The 26,538-nt window shown below is 36.6% G+C and overlaps 1 protein-coding gene across 1 annotated transcript; it reads right to left on the bottom strand.

The window, feature by feature from the left end:
• Window positions 1–22,956: 22,956 nt before the first annotated feature.
• LOC148024879 (4-hydroxy-3-methylbut-2-enyl diphosphate reductase, chloroplastic-like) lies at window positions 22,957–26,290 on the bottom strand. Its single transcript, XM_087694550.1, has 10 exons — window positions 25,763–26,290; window positions 25,283–25,479; window positions 25,011–25,190; window positions 24,793–24,924; window positions 24,637–24,711; window positions 24,443–24,548; window positions 24,135–24,229; window positions 23,832–24,017; window positions 23,644–23,730; window positions 22,957–23,545 (listed from the first exon to the last, which is right to left on the bottom strand). Exons 1-10 carry the CDS (start codon window positions 26,046–26,048, stop codon window positions 23,480–23,482), a joined length of 1,410 nt encoding a protein of 469 aa, XP_087550676.1. The 5' UTR covers window positions 26,049–26,290; the 3' UTR covers window positions 22,957–23,479.
• Window positions 26,291–26,538: the final 248 nt, after the last annotated feature.

The raw sequence follows: 26,538 nt of genomic DNA, 5'->3' as shown, positions 1-26,538 counted from the left end.
TGACCAACAAATTGTGATGCTAAGTCAAGGAGTCCTCGAGCTTCAACCAGAAAAGATAGTTGATATGCAGGAGAAACTCTAAGAAGAAAAACCCTTAGAGATTATCTCGTCTAGTGGAAAGACTACCTTGAAGAGGATGCCACTTGGATTGACCAGAAATGACTATGTAATCAATATCCCTAGTTTCATTAGAGATGAGGACATCTTGATTCCTCTAATGGGAAGAGGATGTGATATCCCAACTTCTTGCAAATTGGACTTGAAGAAATCTAAACCATTAAATAGAGGAAGTCTTGAGCAAAATAGTCCGAGGTTCGCTACCCGACACTTTCCTAGGTTGATAGGGACCATAGCCATCCATCACGAAAGTTACCATGCGAACACGAGTCATGGGCCATAAGTCAAAATTGATCAAACATATTTAAAACTTAGCAAAGCAAGACAAGTCACAAAGCTTTAAGCATTAAAGCTTAAAAAGCTCATGGAGAAAAAGAAGAAGAAAAACAAGGATGACAAGCCATCGCCCCCCTTTTTTTATTCAGAAAAAAAATGGCACCTCATACTCCCAAATTTGAAGTTCTTGTTTACTGAAGAAAAAGCCTGAATTCACCTTCTATATTGCAGCAATTAACCAAACGGATGATATATTTCCACTCTCTTAGATTATCAAGGAGACGAATGGATGGACAAAAATAAATCTTTATGTCAATATGAAGGGAATACATTATTCAAGTAGTTTAGAAGCTCATATTATTCTTGGAAAAGGTTTTTCTACCATGATCTAGGCATGGCATTGCGATACATCCATTGCATAGTAATTAGGATTATGGGAATAGATATCTAGAAATTTATATTTCACGGGAAGATCAGGTAATCCATCTTTCTTGTAGTTGCGGCAACTAGAGTATCCTACAACCATGACTTGATCAGCTAGTATAACCCTTGTAACCTCCTCATAGATGTATCAGTTTAATTTTCATGTCGCCCTCTAGTGAACATATTTGAGTTTACCTTGGCCTCATAGAAGAGATAAATCTTGGCAACCTTAAGGGCTTCCATCCACCTTAACCTCTTTAAATTATTCTGGAGGTAAGCAAGACGATTTGCATCAACGTAGCCTCCGCTTAGCATCCATCGTCTTTCGTAATACAAAGGTGAAGGATTGTATATCTGATCTAATATTCACATCATCTGGTTTCTCTAAGTGAAACTAGAGGAGCACATTGATGACATAAACATAACTTGGAAAAACGAGAATTTTTCCCAATGTTTGTCTTTCTACCAAAAATCAAGAACACATATTAACAAGAGAATATTTTCACTATTTAAGGGAAAGATATTTATGTTGTAAATACAACTAGTTTTATTTACTTGCGTCGTGTCCTATATTAATGTGCACTCTGATACCAACTGTAATATGCCTGTCCGAGCTTTCCTTGGCAATACATTCTTAGTAGCCCATCAAGAGATTTCCTAAAGAGAGTCGTCTGGGATTTTGATGAAAATCCTCAGAGTTTGCTAACTAGGCTTGCTTGAGTCTACCTTGCAGTGGAAGTTATGGCCGTTTCCACAAGGATTGATATGAGCCTTTTTGGTTAAATAAACTACTAACGGTTGACTAGTGTCATCACTGTTCGAGATTCCAACCCTTATAGAAATTTCTCTTTAAAACGGGCTTACGTTGCGCTAGATTCAAAGAGAATGGAAAATGGAGGGAAATATGATACTTTAATCCCTTCTGCCCATGGTTCTAAAATGATGCAAGTCAAGATTTTTGATCTCTAATGGTCCATCAAAGATGTGATCTTTATTCCTTCTTAGGAAACCTCTCGGCTTATTGAGACCACCCAACCATAGGTCTGGATTTGTCGGGGTCTATCCTCTCACTTCCCTCAAGAGAGTATTTTTAATTACCTAATTACCTACCACTTTAGGTTCAAGATATAAAAACAACTTCTTTGAATTATCTCCTAATACAAATTCGTTATACATCTTTAATTCACGACACAAAAGCAGAGTAAAACAATCCTTCTCAATAGTTCATTTCAAAAAAATAACTTTTTACAATGTTTTTTGTTCGAAGGTATTATTCTCTCCAAGTATCGTTGCTCAACTAGTATTGGAACTTCCAGGACATTGTCTGGAATCGAAGGGTAGTTGGCAATTCGTAAAAGCCTAGGGAGTTTATGACCATAGCCCTCTGGTATCCTCATCTCCTCCTGTCAACTAGAGTTCCCTACGATAAGACCTTTCACGTCATGATTGGTCTATACTCACTAATGTGAAACAAAAAAAGAAAACCCCTTGGAGTAGGTCTAGCGCCATCAAGAACACTATTTCAGTCTCGTCGGCATTTTGTGCTGACCGAAATACTGTCTCAGTCCATCGGTGATTTGTACTCGATCATCCATCTTTTAGCCTGATGATTTTAGGTAAGATTAATGTCTAACTTAAAATCACAAGATCTTATTTCGAATGCATTATACATAAAATAATGATTTCCAAGACAAATATTTTCTTTCAAAAAATAATAACATCAAGGCAAAACTTAGCGTAAGTGACAATACCTTCAAATAGTCTTCTCAGATTTTCCCTTCCTTGGGATCTAGTTTGAACTAAACAACAATTCTATTTTTGAGAATAACTCCCTTGGAGTTTTGTGGGTCCTTGCCCACGATAAAAGAAAATCTTGGTTAGTTTAATTACGAAAAGTCTTCTTTCACAATTCCATCTCAAGGTCTTTTATATACCGAGAATTAGTGTCCGTGATTATCCATTGGAGGTTTCATTGGTTCAATACAAATAAAAAATATTGAGTCTCTTAGGGACACACTACCTTCCTTGTACTTGCTTAGGTTCATCTTGTACAAACCCAAGTTATCCCTTGGAATTTGGGATTAAGAATTCCTTTAAAATATGAATAAAATTTGATTTTATGAATGCAGCTTTTATTGCCAATTCATGGGATGATGGCATGCTAGCTGCCTTTATTATAAAAATATAGTATATGGGAGTCCATGACGGGTGCGTGGTTGATGGTATTCATATCTTTGTTTGTAATCTTAGTACTCGTCATTCCGTTTGTAGTAATTGTGTCCATATTATTATTGGTAGCTTTTGCCTTTGTGGCCTTCATAACTTTCTTCTTCAAGGCCATGGTCTTTAATTGCAAGATCGTAGAGGGGATTTTTGGCAAGAGAGCTTGGGGTCATCGCAATTGGATTGATGGGAATTTGATTGATGGGAGATGGCAATCACTAGGAATTTAGAAAAATCGAGAAGAGTCTTGATTCCATGGGGAAGTAGGGCAGAAGGGATGGAGGATTCAATTCCAAGAGCTCATGGAGTTTCCTCATCTTCGTGCGAGAATTCCCATCCTCACGCTTCTCTTGACCCACTCCCTCTTTCTCTATACTCTTGAGAAGGGCCTCTTCTCTCTTGCTTGGACTCCCTTCCCCCAATGGCTCCTCATGCCTCATATTTATAGCTAAATTGAAGAAGAAGGGTTGTGGCCAAGAAGAAGGGCTCTTTATGGAGGGTATCTTGGCAAATTAGCAATCTAGAAGCTTTCAAGATGCAAGTTGATGCTAGTGATTTGATCTTTGAGGTCCAGAGAGGTTGCTAGAGATGCCATGACTAATTTGTCTAGCTCTTGGATGATCTTTCTTCAATCCAAGCCTCTCATCAAGCTGAGAAGAGGGGGAGATTGCTGGAATTAATTGCTACAGTACAGAAGGAGAATTTAAGCTTTTTCTTCAGTAAACATGAATTCCAAACTTGGGAGTATGAGGCATTGTTTTTTTTTTCAAATAAAAAAGAGGGGGAGGGGCAGCATGTCATCGTTGTTTTTCTCTTATTTTTCCTTTTCTCCATAAAATTTTCAAGGTTTAATGCTTAAAGCTTTGTGACTTGTCTTGTTTTGCTAAGTTTTAAATGTGTTTGATCAATTTCGACTTATGGCCCATGACTCACGTTTGTGTGGTAACTCCCGTGACATATGGCTATGGTCCCTATCAACCTAGGAAAGTGTCGGGTAGTGAACCTTAGACTATTTTGCTCAAGACTTCCTCTATTTAATGGTTAAGAATCTTTCAAGTCCAATTTGCGAGAAGTAGGGAAGATTGAAAATAAAGTCAGGATATCACATAGGGTTATGGGAATGGATATCCAGGAACCTATATTTTAGGAAAAGATCAAGTAATCCATCTTTTTTGTAGTTGTGGTGACTAGAGTGACTTACAACCATCACTTGGTCAGCCAATATAACATTTGTGATCTTGTTGTAGACGTACCGGTTTAATTTGACTTGTCTTCTAGTGAACATTTTTGTTTTTACTCTAGTCTCGTAGAGTAGATGAATCTTGGCAAGCTTAAGGGTTTCTATCCATTTCAATCTCTTTAAATTGTACTTCAAGTACGCAAGACAATTTGTGTCAATGTAAGAGTATACTCTGTTTAACATCCATCGTCTTTCATAATACAAGGGCGATGGATTATATATCTAATCTAATATTTGCATCATCTAGTTTCTCCAACTAAAACTAGATGAGTGCATGGTTGATATAAACATGACTTGGAAAATCAAGAATCATTCCCAAGGTTTGTCCTTCTGCCAGAATCAAATGCATATATTAACAAAGAGAAGAATTCACAACTTAAGGAAAAGATATCTTAAGCTATAATTACAAATCTTTGTTAATTTTTATACTTGCATCGTATCCTATATTAACATATGCTCTGATACCAACTGTGGCGTGCCTACCTAAACTGCTTTCTCGTTGCATGTTCTTAGTAGTCTATCAAGAGATATCCTACACAATACCGTCTTATCATCCTGACAATTTTAATTTTAATAAGGAGTTTATTTTTCAAAACTTCATTCCTCCACAATTTGCACAACCCATCAATCCTTTCAAGATTGCTAAAGGACTTGTATAAGCAAAAGCTTCTGTGATGATCTTTAAAAAAAAAAAAGTTGGTCCTAGTTTAGTGATAACTAGATCCACAACCCTTGAACATTTTATTACGAAAAGCATTCTAATAACTCTATCTCAAGATTTTTCTAAGAATTGGTGTTTGTATTTATTGATCGAAGGTTTCATCAATTTAGTAAAAATTGGATTTACAATTTAACTACTTAAATATTTATTGTTGCCAAAATCATAGTCCTTGAATTCAATTCTTTGTAATTCCTACTTGATGCAATATAATCATAAATTCTTTTCAGGTAGTGTAGTAATTTCCATGCAACCTATTCCTAATAAATCTTTTATAATCTCAATTAATCCTTTTGAATTTGTACCTATGAAGGCAAAATAATTCTCTTCAATAAATTTTCTATGCATGAGATTATATGCAAAAATTACTCTCACAATTATCATGGATGTAATTTTCCTTTACTAGTCCATGAGATGATGATTTATTCGTCGTATTTAATATTTAAAATAATAGTCAAATATGAAACTTGAGGATTTATGATGAGTGCTTGGTTATTGTTGGTATTCGTAGGTTCGTTTGCAATTCCAATACTCTTGCCATTCCATTTGTAGTGGTGGTACTCGTAGCGTTATTAGCAGCTCTTGCTTCCGCAGCCTTTGCAATTTTTCTCTTTGGGGCCATGGTCTTCGATCAAGGAATTGTAGAGAGGACTTTGATAATAGAGCTATGGGTCCTCTCGATTTGATTGATAGAGATGGCAACACTAGAAATCGAGAAGAAATCGAGTAGAGTCTTGATTTTACAAGGGAATAAAGGTAGAAGAGATGGGATTTGACTTAGAAAGGTGGTCGAGTATTCCTCTTGTCTTCGCAATAAGAATTATCTCTCTCACTCTCCTCTTGCCCTTGTTCTCCTCTTGCCCTCTCTCTCTCTCTCTCTCGCTTTTTTCTCTTGATTCGAGTGTAGTCTCTTCCCTTTGATTCCAAGCTAATGTCCTCTATGGCTTCTCATGCTTCATATTTATAGTTTAATTAAAGGGAGGGGTGTCTCATGAGTCGTGGCCAAGAAGAGGAGTCCTTTATGTAGGGTATCTTGCCAATCCGGCTATCTAGGATCTTCCTAGATGCAATTTGATGCTGGTAATTAGTTCTTTGAGGTCCAACGAGACTATCAGAGAGGTGCCATAATTGATTTGCCTAGCTTTCAAGTGATCTTCCTTCAATGTGGGCCTCTTGCCATATTGAGAAAAGGGGGAGATAGCTTGAGTCTTTTGCTAAGACAGGGATGGAAGGTCTCATGTTTTTTTTAAATCTTTCTAATTCCCAATTTTAGTGAGGGAAGGAAGATGGTGACAAATTCCCAAAAGAAGAGGGGGTGGTGCATTCTGTTTGTCGTCTCCTTCCTTTCATAAGATTTTTAAAAGCTTAAATATTTTTTATCTTTGCCTTAATCTTCCTCAAGTCAAGTTTTGACTTTCTTGACTTGCCTAAGTCATTAAACACGTCTAGTCTAATCCGAACTTAAGTAGCCATAATGGGTGTACACATGGCATTTTCCATGTAGAGGTATTTGTAGATGTATTGATCTCAGAATGTGTCGAGGTACGAGACATATATTATTTTATTTGAGACACTGCTTTTGATAGTCTAAGCTTTGCAAATTTAATGTATGGGAAGTCAAGAAAGTTGAAACATCACATCATGGTCATCATCATCATCATCATTGTCTTTTTGCAAACCATAAAATTTCTCTTTAATAATTCCAATGGTTGGAAAAAAATCAAAATACTAATATATCCACCTCATCCAATTTCTATATACTTGTGCATTGGCTTGACTTTACCCATTTTTTTGTTGTAGGATTTCTTGTAGAGTTCGTGGCTAGTGTGTATTTACCTACAAGTACATCCTTATGCTTTGTTTGAAACTAGTGTACTTTAATGGAGCATATCTTACCTAAAGTATAATCCTTCTTAACTTCCAAAACTTTTGCTATCCAAAATGGATGACCCATCTCATCATCCTCAACCAATGTTGCCACAAGCGAGCTTACCTTTATATCTTTAATATCACCCTACCATATTTCTTGTAGCTTCTTTTAAGAAAGTTAATGCAATGTATCAAGCAAGACAAAAAATTATATAAATATCAAGTGAACTTGAAACACTGCATCAACTCATCCAAAATATTAGCTACAACTCTAGGAAACTTGATGTACTATATCAACTTTATCAAAAAATTAACTAACTTTCTAAGCAACTTGATGTATTATATGACCTTAGAAACAATTTAATAAGGTTTTTTTGAAACTTGATACATTTTACCAATTAAGATCCAAAACTATTACAAAGAGTAAGTGAAATTGATGCACTACATCAAATCAAATGAAAATTTAGAAAATAATCTAGGCAACTCAATGCATTGCATCCATTTAGCTACAACATTTAACAAAATTCCAAGGAAACTTGATTTAATGCATCAAGTAGAAACAAAACTTGGTACAATATTTGTGTGAGATTAATGCATTACAACGGATCAATAGAAATATTAACAATGATCATAAGCAACTCGATGCATTGCATCAAGTACACCAATCTATTAACATAATTTCTAGGAATCTTATTACACTAAATCAAGTGAAACTAGATATTATAACATATCTCTACTCAAACTTGATGCATTGCATCAAATTGGCAGAGATATTGATAAAAATTTAATGTAATCCATCAAGTTGTCTTTAAGAAGTTAGAAGTTTTTTAGAACATTGATATAGTGCATCAAGTTCTCTAGTCTTAGGAAAATTTCTTACTTGAGTGATCAAACATGTTTATTGCATCAAGTTGACCTACTTTTATCAATTAGTATTCTTAATTGAGTTAGTCTCTAAATAGAAGGCCTATAAAATCCAACTATCTATACCTCTTACAACTCAACTGCTTGCTTGAAAATTTTGGATAATTTATCGTTTTAATAAAAGAAATATTTTTGGAATCTTTTAAACCTAGCCCAAAATCACTTATATTGGCATTTTCGATTGTTATTATAAGGTTATTGCACTAGATTTGTATAGGTTGGTATTGCTTCTTCTACAATGCTCCTCTACTCTAGCTTTTGATATTTTGCTTGCAAATGAGAGGAATAAGGCATGCATCCCTTCTTATTTAACTAAAACTACACAGCTTAGCAAGTCATTAACCTTAGGGCACATTTACATTGAGCTCTATCCCTGACCTAAACCAAACCCTAACCCTTATCCTATTTACTCTCCTCATAAAAGACCATCAAGCCTATTATTCCACTTTGCTATTGCCAGTGAGTTATAGTATTATCCTCAAGTATTTCCTCTAATGCTCTTGCTAGCATCTACACTGTATCTTTTCTCTTGTATGAATGGATAATTTGTCTATTAATTCCTAGAATGGATCTAATGCTCTATCTTTTGAATCCTTTGACATGGAGATCATATCAAATGCATGCAACCCAACCTAGATTACAAAGAAAAATAATGTGGATATTATCAAAGAACAAGATCAGTAGTCTTTTGATTCATTCAATCCCAATACTTTGGAGGACATCATAGGCTCCATGAATGATGCAAAGGTGCAATCACCAAAGCATACAGATAGCTCATATTATCAACATCACAAATCATTTGAAGATGTTTCATGTATGCAAAAAGGATGTGGTTGTAAAACAATTACATATTTCCAAAATAATAGAAGAAATTATGGAATAGAGCATGCTAGGCTACTTAAAAGTGATACACAAATCAAGTATGCATTGCAATGTGATTGTTGCTAGAAGAATTGTCTTGCTACATCATTCATAAATGTTGATACCATTGGTATGTGGAAAGTTTGAGTATTGTTTTTATAACACAATGGTTTATTGAATAGCATTTAAAATAGGCTTGAACCTAGACAATGCTCGTCTTCAAAGAGTTAAATGCAGAATGTCTACGTATGATGGATACAGACTTGAGAAAATGTTACCATTGGTCCCCTATCTAAGGTTGCAATTTCTTGGATGGAAATTTACTCTAAGGCACATTGGAAAGCTATGCCAACAACTAGGAGGTTGCATCTTGCAAATGACTTTACTAGAATTAAAGTATACTCCATCTACAAGCAATCTATGCTTCAAAATGTAGATAAGTTTTTAAGCTATCCATATTTCACTAGATTATGGAAGTCATTCTTCAGCAATGTATCAATCCTAAGGAAAGTTAGAATGGGAGTATGTAGCATCTATGCAAATTCAAAAGCTCAACAAAAGAATGCAAGAGATGAAAAGAAGCTTGTGATAGCAAAGGAAGCACTACAAATTCATTGTTGGGAAGAGCAATCAACAAAGAGAAAAAAAATCCATGCACCATAGGTGTAAGTATTTTGTTGTATTAGAAAGATATATTAGAGTTTCCATTGATGGTATGGTCCAAAAGAAGTCATGCTTACCTCATTTTCATCATCTTCCAAAGGACGTTGCTAATGAGGAAACTCTTGTACAAATGCATTTAGTGGGGTTCCTTGTGTATTATGGAAGATTTCACCCTAGAGTGTTCTTTATTTATCCAAATGTTCATAATGATCCTAACCTTATGATCATAATTTTGAACATTGTATTCTCTAGCTAAGAGGGTGCTTTACCACCTGTTCTTTATTTGCAATTGGATAACGCAACAAGAGACAACAAAAATCAAACAATTTTAGGCTACCTCAATATGCTCGAACACATGGGTTTATTTCAAAAAGTAAAAGTGAATTTTTTTATGGTGGGTTATACATACAATCATATTGATCAAACGTTTAGCTCATTTTCTAAGCAACTATCTTAGGACAATGCTTTTAGCTTATCTAAAATGATGTGTATCATACACAATTGTCATGCACCTAATAAGAGAAGCATATGACTTCAAGCTTTTTGTGAGCTTTTTGCATATGACTCAAAGGAAGGAAAGGTAAAATCTTTGCACAAGTAAAATGACCTCAGTTTCCAACATGCATTTCTAATAAAGAGAAAAAAGGAAGGTCGTAGAGTCCCAGAAACTATAATGCTTGCAGCAGAAAAAAAACACTTGGATTCCATCAAAGAAGGCAAAGAAGCATCCAAGAAGGGATAAGAGATCAACCATGCCAAATGTATACAAGAACGAAGGCAATTAATTGAAAAAGAAAAAAAGTATGTAAGCACACACGATGTGACTTGGTGGGATAATTTTTTCCATGACCAAGAGAGAATACTCACAAAAATATAAAATGATGATTGGCATCTAACAAAAACTTTTGCATGACCTAAAAGTTTGAGTAGTGCAAATCCTCTTGCAAGGAGCAATGTACAAATGCCAGAGGAGATCCAAAAGATATGACATCCTAAGGAGTGAGAAATTTATGTTGGTAGTAGAATATCAAGAACAACAAATTCGCTAATTTTTTCACTTAAGTTGATGTAACGCATCAACTTTCTTATAAACTTTGCTAATTTTTTGGCCAAATTGATGCATTACATCAAGTTTCTTATAAACTTTGCCAATTTTCTAGCCAAGTTCAGTGCAATGCATCAAGTTTCTTAGAAAATTTGTCAATTTTTCACTCAAGTTGATATAATGCATAAACTTTCTTATAAACTTTGCTAAATTTTTTGCCAAGTTGATGCACTATATCAAGGTTTTTATAAACTTTGCTATATTTTTTGGCCAATTGATGTACTGCAGCAAGTTTCTTCTATACTTTGCTAGTTTTTGGACCAAGTTGATGCAATGCATTAAGTTTCTCATAAGCTTTGCTAATTATTTATCAAATTGATGTAATATATCAAGTGTCCTTAAAATTTAGCTAATTTTTTGGTTCAGTTTGATGCCATACATGAAGTTCGCTTAAATTTCAATATAATTATTTTGTCTTGCAATCCATCAAGTCTCCTTGAAATCTTACTACCTTTTCAACTAGATTGATGTAATCCATCAAGTTTTGATGTGGTACATAAAGTTCACTTTAGTTTTGGATCATTTCAATTTGACACACTTGATGAAATGTACCAAGTTTATAGTAAGCTTAATGCAAAACATCAAGTTTCCAAGAAAGTTTTATTCTATTTTAATAACTTGATTGTATTACAAAAAATTACCATGAAATAGACTAATTACATTCTCACAATCTTGCTACAATATATTAAATATCTAGTAGGAGAGCCTAAAATTAGTTCACTAAGTTTTTTTTTGTTATTATATCTGTCAATCACCAAGGGGATTCAAATTTGGGGGGTGGGGGGAGGGGGGGAGGAGGGGAGGTGCAGTAATAGTTTTTGGAGCCCCCCTTGGGTGGCAGGGGTTCAAGGGTGGCGCCCCCGAAGCCAAATTTTATTGAAAATCAACAATAATATTTTGATGCAATTTTCTAAAAATAGACCATTTTTTCAAAATTTTTAATTCTACTTTCTTGCTTTTTTGTCACCAAAAAATCCCATATTTTTTTCCAACCAACTTGATGGAATGCATCAAGTTTGCATCGTTGAGGTAAGGTTTTTGAAAAATTCTCTAAAATCGCAAGGCTTTTCAAGCGACTTGATGCAGTGCATCAAGTTCTTTTCCTTATACCTTTTGGTTATTTGATACCCGAGCAATAAGGTTTTATGCTTCTTTTTTGTCATTTTGAGATCATCATGCTTAGATTTATTAGGATGATCATGTCAGCCATAGTCATGAGTAATACCACTTCGTAGTTATTGCACCTTCGTTTCAATGACCATGGTAGCTTCATAACACATCATAGTTATTGCAGATAACCATGGCATTCAAATACATTACATTGATCCACACATAGTCTTTTCATGCTGTAATGTACGTGCCTTTATTACGTGACAAGTAACGTTTAGTAGTCACCTAGATTTACCTTCTAGCTATCACCATCTGTACTCTAACCAGAATGATAAGATTTTTTCCGGCTCTATAACCCCTAGGTCTACCCTACACGGGAAGTGTCATGCCATTACCCACGGAGGATCGACCTAAAGATTTCTAATTGACCTAACAATCACCTATCAACAACTAGCTCACATCCGAAGATGTCCTTCAAGAGGCTTCTTTTTCGGAAGGAGCGATTGCAATTACCCTTGGTTCAGGGAGTACAACATTTTTTTCCAGTAGTAGACTAAGGATTTATGAAATCCTTCACAGTGCTCTGGCACAGCCGCTATGCTATACCTTTCCCCTAAGATAATTTATAGTTCAGGTTTTGAGACCAAACCCTCGGTAAGTCAGCAAATCGGTCCTTCCTAGAGTTTCTTCCTAGCGTTTATTTTTGGGGAAACCTCTTGGCTAATTGAGACCACCTTGCCATACGACTAGATTCGTCGGGAATCCATCTGCTTGCTTTCCTTTATGGAAGTTCTTAGTTATCTAATCCCCTATCACATTATGTAAAACATATAAAACTAGCTTCATTAATTAAAAAGAATCCTTTTATGCATAGTTGTTCGGTTGCATAATTTACTCACAGACATATAATAAGAATAAAATAAAATCATTGATTATGTTCCGTAACGTGTGTAGGACATCCAGTATCCTATGCTTCAAGAAAATTAAAAATCCATGAAAGGAACTATTCCTCCATTAAGGATTCCTCTTCTTAGCCACGACTAAACTATAAATATGGTTATGAGAAGCCATAGAGGACATCAGCTTGGAATCAAAGGGAAGAGACTCTACTCGAATCAAGAGAAAAGAGCAAGAGAGAGAGGGCAAGAGGAGAGCAAGAGAGATAATACTTATTGCGAAGACAAGGGGGGATACTCTGCCACCTTTCTAAGTCAAATCCCATTTCTTCTACCTTCATTCCCTTGTAAAATCGAGACTCTCCTCGATTTCTTCTCAATTCCTATTGTTGCCATCTCTATTATCGAACCCTTCTCTCTACAATTCCTTGATCGAAGACCATGGGCCCGAAGAGAAAAATTGCAAAGGCCGCAGAAGCGCGAGTTGCTAAATGCTACGGGTACAACCACTACGAATGAAATGGCAAGTACCGGGATTGCAAACAAAGTTGTGAATACCAATAACCAAGCACTCATTGTAAATCCTCAGGTGCCATATTTGACTATTATTTTAAATATTAAACACAACGAATAGATCATCATCTCATGAAGTGGTAAAGGAAAATTGCATTCATGATAATAGTGAGAGTAGGATTTTGCATATAATATCATGCATAGAAAAATTATTAAAGATAATTCTTTTGCCTTCATAGTTACATATTCAAAAGGATTAATTTAGATTATACGAGATTTATTAGGAATAGGTCTCATGGAAATTACTACACTACCTAAAAAGAATTTATGATTGTATTGTATCAAGTAGGAATTACAAAGAATTGGATTCAAGGACTATGATTTTGGCAACAAAAAATATTTAAGTAGTTAAATTTTAAATCCAATTTGTACTAAAGTGATGGAACCTGCAATCGATAAATATGAATGCTAATTCTTAGAAAATTCTTGAGATAGAGTCATTAGAATACTTTTCGTATTGAAAAATCCAAGGGTTGTGGATCTAGTGAGTTATCATTAGACAAGAATTAAAAATTTCCTATTTTTTTAAGAAAAAGAAAAAGATCATCACGAAAGCTTTTGCTTATAGAAACTATTTCGTAACCTTGGAAGGATTGATGGGTTTTCCAAACCCTAGAGGAGGTATGTTTTAAAAAATAAAATCCTTGTTAAAATTTATCTTGGGCAAGATCCCAAGCGGAAGAGTAATCTGACAAGATTATTGGAAAATATTGCCACTTACACTAAGTTTAGCATTGATATTGTCATTCTAGGAAAAGGGTTTGTCTAGGAAAAAAATCATTAAGACTATTGTGTGTGATATACTTGAAGTAAGTTGTTTGTGGTTATAAAAAGAATGGACAATATGGCACAAATTGCTAACTAAGGCAGTGTTCCTTAATGACACTAGACCTCCCTAAGGTCAACAAGAATAAAACCTACTCCAAGGGGTTTTTATTTTCACATTGGTGAGCATAGACCGACCGACCACAACACGAAAGATCATGTCATAGGGAATTCTAGTTGGGCAGGAGGACATGATGATACCAGGGGGATTTGGTTACAAATTCCTTAGACTCTTATGAATTGTCAATTATCCTTTGAGCCTAGATAGTATTCTCAAAGTCCCGATACTAGTCTAGGGACTAAACTTGGTGGGAATAATACGTTTGGGTTAATATTATGTCCAGTCAGGACAGGAAGTATTGTAAAAAAATATTTTCTTAAAGGAACTGTTTGAGAAAGAATCACTTTACACTATTTTTGTATAATAAAATAAAGATGTATAACGAATTTGTGCTAGAAGATAATCAAAGAAGCTGTTTTAAAATATCAAACCTAAAGTGGTAGGTAATTAGGTATTTAAAAATACTCTATTGAGAGAAGTGGGTGGATGGGTCCCCAATGGGTCCAGGCCTATAGCTAGGTGGTCTCGATTAGCCGAGAGCTTTTCTCATAAAAATCACATTAATAAATAGGCAAATGAATGGCCATTAGATATAGAACCTGAATTGTATCGTTTTAGGGGGCCAAAATGGGATTTTGCTTATGGGCAGAAGGGTTGACATGCTACACTTCCCTTCATCTCCCATTCTCTTTGAACCAAGTGTAATGCAAGTCCGTATCAAATTGAGTAATCTTGTGAGAAGTGGGAACTTGAAATACTTATGCTAGCTAACCAATAGGTGACTTGACTAATAGTAGGAACCCAAAACTTAAGATGATCCTCGTGTTGTGGAAATAGCTAAAAACTTCCACAATGAGGTAGGCTCAAGTGGGCCTAGACAGCAAACTCCGAGGTATTCCATGGAATCTCGAACAGCATTGGTTAGGATATCTCTTAATGGACTACTAAGAACGTGCCAACAAGAAAGCAGCTTAGGCAAGCATGTCACACATGATGAGCCTAGGGAAACAAGATGTACTAGAAGCAAAGTTGAAACTTGGAAAAGCAAGATCTACATTTAGATGAAAGCAATGCTCTTGTTGATAGTAGAGAAGAGGATGCATCATCTAGTTCAAAAGGTGAATGGACAGAAGCTAATGATACTGATGGTGCAACAAAAGAGGAAGATAAAGAAGAGTGAATGCCTTACAACAATGAAATTTATCCATGTTTTTTTAACCTCCTCTTATTGAAATATCTATCATTTTTTAAATTAGTATAAATTTAATATATATTTTAAAATCTCACCAACATGTATATATGGAGTCTTAGTGAATAGTAAGTTTTACATTATGGATAAAATTTGTATACTTTTCTTATGGTTCCCTTTTAATCTTTCTGTCAAAATCTAGGTACTTTTCAAGATGACAAATATCATACTATTCACAAATTTTAGTCATTTTCATATCATTGTTTCAAAATATTGACTTAACAAAGTGTGATTTTGAATAATAATATGAAAAAATGATAGTTTTTAAGGAATCTTTGAAAAGATTCCAAATGTTTCCCCTAAGATGTAATATTATCCAAAAGGTTTACAAGTGTGTTTCAATCACTAATTTAGTACAATGGAGACTATTAGTAGGCAGCTCATACTCCATGCATATTGGAATGCATGTAGCCTTGTGATCTCTTATTAGCATCCTAGAGATTATTCACCTCGTGGACTTGCTTGAACTATTCAATGAAAGTATATGGGTCATCCCCCGCTCTATGCTCATCAACTTTCTTTATGACAATTGGGATTTTTCATTGGCCTCTTGAGTAGGTGCCACTCCTAATCTAGGTAGGATTGAAGCAACAAGTGTAGCATTGTTTCTTTTTGTTGTATCATGTCCAATAGCCACTTGATAAGGAGTTTAGAGGTTGTAATGTTTGCATTTGATAGTCCAACATCCTTCACATATTTCGCATATTTGCATTCTCCTACCAAGTGTCTAGGATATGTTGGATCTATTGTATTTTTTACTCCTTTCTAAGTTTCTTGAATCATTGCATTCACCTGAACCTAGCCACTTGTTGCAAAGAGGTCCCTCTTCAATGTTATTTCCATCATTGAATTTTCCATGGTGTCCCCCACTAGCCTCCCTATGTGCTCTATCCTCGCATGTTGGTCATATTGTGTAACTAGCCATTGGATATCTATCAAAAAGTCAATGGGGTCAAATCATAAGCTCCTGATGTTAGAGCTTGATCTTGACTTTATGCTAGGTTCTCCTTGGGATACTAAGACTTTGACGAGATTAATTAATTTAGGGAAGAGAATTGAAGTTGTGATTTGTTCTCTCAAGGTAGACACCTCTTACCTTGAGTTGGTCGAAAAATGGCAATGTTTTTAGTACTTTAGGTGCTAGGGGTACTACATCGATTTCCCTCGATGGCAAGTGCAATAGCACAATGTGTTCTAGCTTCTCTTGTGTGTCTTGATTTTCTAATATCTTTTGTTCATGATATACTATTAGTATTACTCATGTAGTATGTTTTTTAGGTTTCTTGCTATCTTACCTCCTCAAGTTGTGGTATCTTGGAGGCACTAGTCAATCTTTTACCTAGATTCTCTATGTCTTATTGTGATATCCAATCCTAGGCTTGTGGTATCAATTGTCCTAACTCTTCCTCACTTCTTGCTCTTGATTATCCCCTTTTGTTTTCCCAATCTATGTTTTGCTTCACCTTTGATATGTATGCATGTGATTTAATAGCCATGACTTGTGGACTTGGAAACACATGGAGCACTTCTTTGGCAAGGGTCACAACAATGTAGCTCAAAGCATATTGCAAGTCCATATAGGGTCTATAGGTAACTTGCCTAGCAGGAAGGAATCCCAATGTCTTAGAGCCTTTTTGTGTGGTTACTTTTACAATGGACCCTCCCCCTATGTGATTGGACTTGTGCTCAAAGGTTGTGGTGTGGCATGTAATTCTAGGCATTCTAAGTTGGTATGGGGTGCCTAATTGTATCATGAGCTCATGAAGTTTATTCATTCTCACTCATTCACTCTATCGTGACACTTTTATGTGTGTGCTTTTTAATTTACAAGTTGCAAAGAATGAGCTTAGTGCTTGAAAAAGATTTCACAATAACTATTCAAGAAATATAGATGTTTAAATTTAATGCCCCACAAGGTCCTAAAGCACATGATGTCTTAAACTATTTTTAGGTTTTTTGCTATTTTAGAGTGCTTTTTTCCTTTGAATCTCCCAATCAAATCTTTCATGATATCCCAATTCCTATTGCAACATGGTTTTTTTCTTTTTTTGAGCTTTCTCTCTTGAATTTGTGTCCAACCTTGGATAAGGTTAGCATCTAGCTTCTACTAACTCTAGCAAATAACCCTTTGGGTGCCAAATGAGACTTGCACAAGCACATGAGCTAACCAAAAGTGGATTGGAGGTAGAGTTACATGCCCTAGAGATTTTGTAAAACCTCCATTAAAGATAAAACTCAAAATTGTGTGTACTTTTTGAAGTTATTAGATCTTGGGAACTAACAAAACTCCTCCAAGAGTACTTCATGACCCTAGATAAGCTCAATGCATGCATTCAATGCTCACTAGGGTGATTTGTGCTTGATCTAAAGTGCTATATAGATGTGGAGTTTCACCCAATGTAGCACTAGCATATTTTTACCTTGAATGAGTCTTTTAACCTTGACTTTACTTTACTTATGATTTCGGGGCTCCAACAATGAGATTATGGTGAGAAGAACCATTTTATATAGGAATATTGAATGTTATTTGGACCCTAATGCAATTTTGAAGTGAAAATTTTGAGATTATTGAACCATTTGACAAGAAGATATACAGAAATTTAGAGTGCTCTAGTACCACTTTTTTAATCATCCACTATCAATCCTAGAAAGACTTCCATTGAGCTTCTTAAATGGACTCTTCCATTAAGCTTCCTAGATCAGGTAATGGTTAATACATCTCCCCTAGACCTCAAGGTTTTAGGCCTTCTAAGACCTCTAAGGGTTGTGCCTCTTAGGATAGACAAGGGTTTAGGCCTAGTAGGCTATAATGTCAATCCTAGGATGTAACATTAGTGGGAGAATATCATGTCTAAGTTGCAATGTGGGATTGAATAGCTTATTTCATTGCACAACTATGGTAAGCTCTCCTAAATTGCCAAGTTTTTAACTCCCTTACATAAGTATCTTTCATCACAATTGTCATATTATAAATGAGCTTCACAATGTTATACCACAAAAGAATAATGTAATTCTATAACATGCCTCTTAGAACTAACTTCCCTAGGATCTCTCATGGGACACATGTAGAGTTGAGGTGAGTGACTTTCGCAAAATAATTCCTCATGGCTTCCTAGACAACCTAATATGAAGGTTAACTTATGGCAATGCCTAGAAAGGCTTCTTTGAGAGTTTGATGATGATCAAATTGCTCATATATAATAAGATCTATGCCATAAAATTATGTTGCCTTCCTAGAGGATGCAATAGCAAGAAACATGTATACACAACTTGCATTCAAGTAGAGTATCTTAAAAGCCCATCATTATGAACTATCTTTGGAAAATATTCCCCCTTTCTTTACACTTTCTTTTTAATTGAAGATAGTCAATAAACCACTTAATAGTATATCTTTGGAAATTTGTATTAAATTTTTTTACATAGAAGTCACCTTCATTTAATGCACATGCTAACCTTACATGTGTTTTTTGACCTAGAAGTCACCTTCATTTAATGCACATGCTATCCTTACATGTGTTCAATGAACCCCCAATGCTTGCCTTTAAAGCTTTTCTCAAGTGTTGCATATGATCCTTGAGTCAATAGTACAAGGCTGAGAATTGAAGACCATGGATTTAACTTTACTTTAAATTTAGTTGCAAGTTGTTTTGAATTTTTTACATGTGTTATGAATTCTCACATTGTATCATTTGTTTGACCATGCACATCACTATATTAGGTTAATAAGTGGCACTTCAACTAAAGGCACTATATGAAATAATATTTTCAATCAACCAAATAAATATTTATTTTGTAAATTAGATGGGCATGTGTGTGCATGATCTTTTGACACATGTATATCTATGCATTATACAATAGGTCAATAAGTTGTAAATGTTAGAAAGTTTTGCTTCCATAAATCAAGAAAACCCAGCAATATATTAAAATACAAGTGCTAAATGTATCTATACATGGGATGCACAAGAGCATTACCTTACAAGGACAAAGAACAATAGGAAACTTGGATGCTTCCAAGCTCAAGTGCGTTGTGATAAACCGATCATGTGAGTGAAGCGAAAAATGAGAGATGGTGGTAGACCAAGAAAAGGTGAGTTAGACCTATTGTTGTCTTCATCATGCGTGCTTTTCTCCATCATTCCTCTCTATGATATCATAAGCACAAGGGAACTATATTTTGGCACCTAAGGAGGAGTAATTCTAGGGGGCATTTTGCATTCAGAGCTCAAATCAAGATTTGTGTATGTGGTTAGATTCATAAGACTAGGCATGAATATAATTACTTTTTTCCATACTTATAAGTTTATGTAGAGTATTTTGTGAAATGTTTTGATAGCATGGAGGGACATACTAAAGTTCTTATTTTGTTCTCTAGCACTAAATAATCCCGTTTATCGTACTTAGGTAGTGAGGGTCTCCTTGGGTATGGTCCTTTGGCTAGAGTTGCAACAAGACGTACGAAGATCTTTGGAAGTACTAATATGGCTTTCTTACAACGCATTCAACAATTGTGTTGTGAAATATCAAACTAGTAGAATGATTCCCTTAGCGATCCCTTGCCACAAGTTGTTGTGACCGATGTTTTAGGGACTTCTTCACCTATGTACGGCACAAAACTAATGCAGGTCTCTACCTCCTCATTAACCAAAATAGACACATGCCTACCAACTGGCATCAAAGCAAGTGAGGAGAAGTTTCAAACCTTCGCTTTCTAGCAAAAGTTTTGAAATGCACATATTGCCCTACAAATCGCGAAAACAAACCTTGAAATCATTGCATAAAGGATTTTCCTAAGAAATCATCATGCTTTTTCTTGTTTGGAAACACATTGTGTGAAACCCCACCAATCTTTTATAAGCAGCGTCAACCATTTCCAATTGACCAAGTTAACGTTTGGGTAAGGTTTTAAAAGCTAGGAAACGGTTATTTACATGCAAATCGTTCTTAAAAAACAACGACAATGTACACGTATATGTATATAATAGTATATTGCAACGGGATGGGCGAAATTGCATGTTTGTCTCTCGGAACCTTAAATGCGCCTCATCAAACGAGGACTGCACTTGTGATTCGGCTTAAAAGGCCTCTCTCTCTCTCCCTCTCTCTCAACACGAAGCTCTTTCCTCCTCTCCCCCTCCTACCCTCATTCTAATCGTGATCACCACACTGTTGCAGGTATCTTTGCTTTTGTACGCTAATTATTTCATCCACGCAAGCTTGTCTTCATCGGTCATCGGTGCCGGCTAGTGTTAATTCTGTCGGTTTTAGCCACTGCTGTAGGGCTGGTGCACCAACAGTATAGTAACTAATACAGAGCTACGGTCGGCTAAATAAACGATCTTGGCAATGCATGCTACGGGGTCCCTCTGCTCATTCTTTGCCTCATATGCACAGTGTAATCGTGTGAGTTTGTGGTATGAACCTGCGCACGCGTTACCGCTGCCCCATTCTGATCTCTTGATCTGAGAGTGCAAAGCAGTTATGTCAATATCACTGCTCATCTGACACTCCGTCCCCGACGAATCCAAGTAAGCCGTAGGGACAACCTCCTCAGGCAGCCCGTTTTTGTTTGCGAATTCTGTCGGTTCCACACATAAAATGTGTAAAGAGTCGCATAGCATCTCACCCTTGGAATATGAAGTATCGAAGGATTGTGTCACATATTGAAGCTCCAGCTCCACCTTCCCGGTGCTTCGAACTGTGTGTTTCGCGAAGAATGCCCTCTTAGACTCGGCTGTTCCGGTAAAACTCTATCCTCTTTATTCTTCAGCATATTCAACTTCTATTTTCTCTGACACAAATCTGATAGAAACATGTTGATGTTACATATCATATCCTAGTTTCTCTGCACCAATTTTGTATACATGGGTATCTGAAACCTAGTAGAACATCTATTGTGCACCTGTAACTCGTTAGAAGGATATAAAATTTCAGCAATCCATACATAATGCTAGCCCAGATTTGTAAGATGACCTGACACACGTATCATTGAAAAAACAAGGAAACTATCCAGTGCGCACTATTGCGTGCGAGAGCATTGCCCTTCTGTCTTCTGTTTTTAAATAAAGAGAGTTTGAAGTATATTGGTTTTTTCATCTCTAAAAGGCTACAATTGTGCCTATTGAGACGAAACAAGTGAGTACATTAACCATATTATCTCGACTTCATAATAAAATGAAATGAAAACAACTAATAATATTGATACTCATATTCCTAAGAACTGCTAGTCTAAGCTAATACCATGTATCAACAAAATGGCAAGTAGGACTTTCTTCCAACAAGCGAGAATCTCCCTATCATGGGGTGATCTAAAACGAGTTGTCTATTGTGAGAGAAAGAGAGAGAGACTCAGCTTTTTAGTTTCCTTGTGACTGCTATTTTAGTAATTAGTACATTTACCCTTTACAAAAAGGGAAAGAGAAACTCAAAAATGAAGAACATTGAAGACCGAAATTTGAAACACAATATGTACAACAGCTAAATATCTAAAGTTGATTAGTCTTCTCCCATATACCTACATACAAGGTGGTTATTTGCCTATAGTCATGCATCATGTGTAGCGATTAATCACTAAATTGTGTTCTAACATATATCCTTATGGAGCAGGAAAGCTACAATGGTGAGAACCATTCCTTCTTTATTAAGACACCTGATTGTGTATTGGCCTATTGTACACCTGTAAAAGTGAGGACATATATATGAAGGCTTATGGGTATATATGGAGAAGGCAAAGCAAGGGGGGGAGGGGGAGGTCGAGAGGAATACAAGGCAATAAAAGTACAAGAGGTAAAAACAAAGAAAATAGAAGAAAATCTAGTGGAGAAAATTTAGTTTTTAAAATAAAAAAGAAAATAAAGTAAAGAATATAGATAACAAAAAGGTGAGCTATATTTCATGTGCAAAAAGTAAACTACTTAAGTGAAGAGAGTGTGCCACTTTAGTAAACTATGAATAATATTATAGCGGCAAGCACCCCCTTGCAACCGTATCATTCTAATAGCAGAAGCCCTAAAGGGCAATCATAACAAACAAAGAATAATGAAGTGACATAAGAAAATGTGCTAAGATGCTTATGGCAAGAAAGTGAAATTTTTTTCTAGGAGTAAAATGCCAATGCTCCCCGTGACAAAGGCATCTTGACACGAGCCTCTTGATGATTCAATCTTGGATCTCAACTACACAACTGGTATCAAAATGTTTAATTGAAGAACATGACGTGTGATGCATATGTTGAAGATCATGTGGTACACTGCTCATACATACTACCAAAACTTCTTGTGACTTTTCACTCTTAAATTTCAAGGATCCATTGGACCTTAAACCCTCAAACTTAAAAATTCTCTCTTCAAGTGTACACCCAAAACCCAAATTGGAAAATTTACCGGACGTTGCAAGGCTTTCAAAGTTAACTCAAATCGTCAAGTCTAGAAATCTTCTTCTACTGCGAACACTTGTAACGTCGTACTAATTTTTGTTTAATTTGTTTTCCTGAATCACAGATTTCAACCACAAGTGATTACAAGTGATTACCTGCAAATAAGAAACGGTTATTATATTTGAAGGAGAAATTAAGTCTACAAGTCCTTGTAAGCATATGTGTAAATAAGATACGGGTAAGGAAAGAAAACTTCACGTCTCTTTTAAGATCATATGCAATTTCGCAAATCAATGGATGTGAAGCTGCTTCCATACGTGATAACAACTAATCATGTTACTGGAAAGGTTTTAGCGGGGCGTTGGTGCATGCGAATTTGGAAATTCACCGTGAATCTATAAACCCATGTAATCATTAATTCGATTAACAAGACTACTAATAAAGGGAAATGTGAGCAAGATTCTCGATTAAACTATAGTTTGAAATGAAAGTAGACTAGAACATAGCATTCAGTGCTTGTTAGATCAAAGAACTGACCAGTATGCGGGAATAGTTGAACATACTGATGCACATACTTGTGTGAAGATAAGCTGTATTGAGGTAAGAACCATTTTTTATATGGTTGATAAAGTTACATGCAAACTTCCTCTTCATTCTAGTTGTAGCATTCTATAACCTTATTCCCAAGTACTCTGTACACATAGCCAAGGTCCTAGAACTCGAAAGGCCTTTAGACTTCAGTTAGGGAGTTCAGCATTCCACATCCTGTCTCCAGAAGAATTTGTGTAACACTTACTATACAAATCCAGCTTAGACAGCGGTCCAATCACTGCAGAATACCCAACGACTAGCACCACTTGCTGTCATTGGCCTTGGGCCGCAATCCTCAAGTTAACAGGTACTACAGTTGCGAAGGCATAAAAGCATCAACATATCGATGAGCAGATCAATATTCTTGCAGACTTTTCCCTTACCTAGCATGCTGCAAGCAGTTCTTCTTGCTTCAGTTGGAAAACTGCCTTCAAGGCATCTTCCACAACCTGCCAAGTCAGAAACACAAGTGTTAACAGGAAGAAACGTGAATTCTCAGAGTGCCATTATACATGCAACGAGTCATACAGTAGCAAAAAACTCTTACTTTATCTGGAGTGGACGCTCCAGAAGTGATACCAATGGTTACTGGACCTACAGGCAGCCAGTTTTCTTTCTCTACATATTCACCATGCTGCAAGCACACCAGCCTGTTAATGATTTTCATACTCCTCAAGAACAAACACAGTTTTCCATGATGCCTATAGATATTTAAGGAAAGCTTATTGCACATACATTTAGCTTATAGGCAATTCTATTTCCAGGTCCAATTCTCTTTTCACTATCAATCCAATATGAAGGTATGCCACTGAGTTCAGCTATCTCTTGCAGATGTGAAGTATTGCTTGAATTCCATCCTCCTACCACAAGAATCAGATCCAACTTCTCCTTGACTAGATCGTACATGGCATCTTGCCTTTCCTGCCACAAAGATGGGAAACCTTCATCAAATGCTCCATAAGCTGTGAAAACATCTACTGTAAAAAGAAATAAGGATTAATGTCACACAAGATAATGGGTTAAACATCCCAAATCTACCTGTGTTGCATCACAGATGGTGTTGAAGCTCATGAAATGGTCATTGATGTTTTGAATCCCATACTTAGTCATCATGGTTTTCTCAAAAAGCTTGCCTGAATTTGCATAAGAACTTAAGCATTAACAATACGGGGATTTGCTCAGGTAAAGCCATGTGCACTTGCAACGTTCCACATTTACAGGAAAATCAATGGTACAGTTTGCAAACTTTGAATCTGGAATGTGTTGCATTGTGAGCATCTAAGTCTTCAAAAATTTTGGAAAAACAAATTTACATCAGTGCAGTAGCATGTACTAAATCATTTTACCTATCTCTTCAGTCTCTCCTTTCAGCATGGTTGTCTGATTAGCTATGCCTACTTTAACCAGATCCACATCTGGATCAAAGCCTGGGGAAATAGCACGCTTAAATTTCTGCAAAAATACAACAAATATAGTTGGTTCAACATGTCATCCAATAAAACATATACATAATAGTGATTGCAGGTTTGGATAGGCTTACTTCAAGTAATTCTTCCTTTGTGCCACTTGAACCATCAAGCTTACCACCAAGAATGTAATCGCAAACATAAGTTGCCTGTCAATGACAGAACACCAACACTGTTAGAATAATGATAGTGGTTTTGAATCTGGAATTTCCACTAATTCATCTTCTCACCTCCTTAATGTCGCGAACAATGATGTAGGTCCCTGCAAATGAAGCTGTAGCTATTGTCTCTTCATGAGAGTACTTTCCATGGATAATAGAAGTGCAAGTTGTCTTCTTATGTTTCTCGACAGTGTTCCATACCTATGATGTGGAGTCAGAGATAATAAGAATCTGAGCCAAACATGATGACCAAAAAGAGGTTACCGAAAAAAATCTGTCAGCAATACCTTAGAGACCCAAGGACAAGTGGTGTCAACAATCTGAACTTGCTTTTGATTTAGTGTCAACATTTCCTGAACAGCTGCACCAAATGCTGGGAGGATAACCACGTCTCCCTTTTCGACCACACTAAAGTCTTTGCCATTCTCCTTGACAGGAACAAGCTTTACATCCATCTCATCCAGCCTCTACATGAGTATACAGCTGGTTATTGATTTGAAACAAGTTGCCTAACAAATCAATAATCAATAGAACATGTGGTTTCACATTGCAGCACTACCTGATTGACAGTAGGATTGTGAATTATCTCATTAGTAACCCAGATTCTCTCTTCTGGGAACTGCTTTCTGGCTTCATAAGCTATTTGGACCGCTCGCTCAACTCCCCAGCAGAAACCATAAGATTCAGCGAGCTTTACAGTAACATTGCCCCAAGTGTACTGGTTGTTGTTTTCCTTCAGAGTCTTAATTATGTCGCCTGTATGAGCAACGCAATTTTTAGAAAACAGAATAGAGATTGCAACTCATCCTACAAGGTAATAGGAAGAAAAACAGAACGGAGATTAAAGCTCAAGCAAAGTATCCGGCATACAGAGCTGCTATCCGAACTCGCATCATAATGAAACAAAAGTGTGGCACTATATGAGAAATGGAAAATGGTACAAGCATAGATATGCGCTTGTGGAAAAATGGCGATACGTAAACGACCAAGGAAAAATGAAATGGCGGCAAAAAAGAAAGCTTGTTGATCGAGGCCTCACTTGTGTACTCCTCGCTTATGAGCTGGAGCATCTCCTGCTTATGGCCGAAGCCGCTGCGGTTGTACAGGCCGCTTTTGTTAAGGTCGCGCCGGAAGGCCTTGGAATCGAAGACCTCGGTGTCTGCAGAGGTAGGAGCTCCGGCACATCGGACGAATCTCTGCTCTTTTCTGCAAAGGCCGCCATGGGAAGGGAACGCGAGCTGCAGCAGGAAGGCATTCTTCTCGCCGGCGAACCCGCAGGAGCTAGAAGGAAGGAAGGATCCCGAGAGCGGGACGGCCTGAGCCATGGGAGGGGCGAACACGAAGGAGAAAGGCAAGGTAGGAGGAGAAGCTGCGATGATGACGAGGATGAACAGGGAAGAACCACTAATGGAGAACGGGAAGCTCTGGTAATGGCGATGGTGACAACGACAACGATGCCGAAGGAAAGTAGAAGGATTAGGTTTGTGTCCGGCTTGTTGTCCAGATGTGGAGGAATGTTCTTTTGCTTTAAGAAGAGTAGGCAGGCAGGCAGGCAGGCAGAGAGAGAGAGAGAGAGAGAGAGCAAAAGAGAATCAAGATATGGAAGCCTGAGGCGGAGCAACACGACATGGAAGTTGGAACGGATGCCCTTTTCGTTAGTAATTTTAGTTTATGTATGGCACCGATATTATGACTGTGAGAGAGAGAAAGAGACTCTCAACAGACCACGTGGGAACAGGCTCCTCATCTCCCTAGGCCCTAAACCCTCCCTAGGGATGGGACGGCACGTGTCACCTTTGTCCAACCCCCCTTGGT

Source organism: Lygodium microphyllum, chromosome 15 (assembly GCF_053477565.2).
Source record: "Lygodium microphyllum isolate KBCC chromosome 15, Lygodium_microphyllum_v1.1.10, whole genome shotgun sequence".
In the NCBI taxonomy this organism is placed as follows: domain Eukaryota; kingdom Viridiplantae; phylum Streptophyta; class Polypodiopsida; order Schizaeales; family Lygodiaceae; genus Lygodium; species Lygodium microphyllum.
Note: the sequence above shows the minus strand (reverse complement) of the source record. Positions and strands in the feature narration are given on the sequence as shown.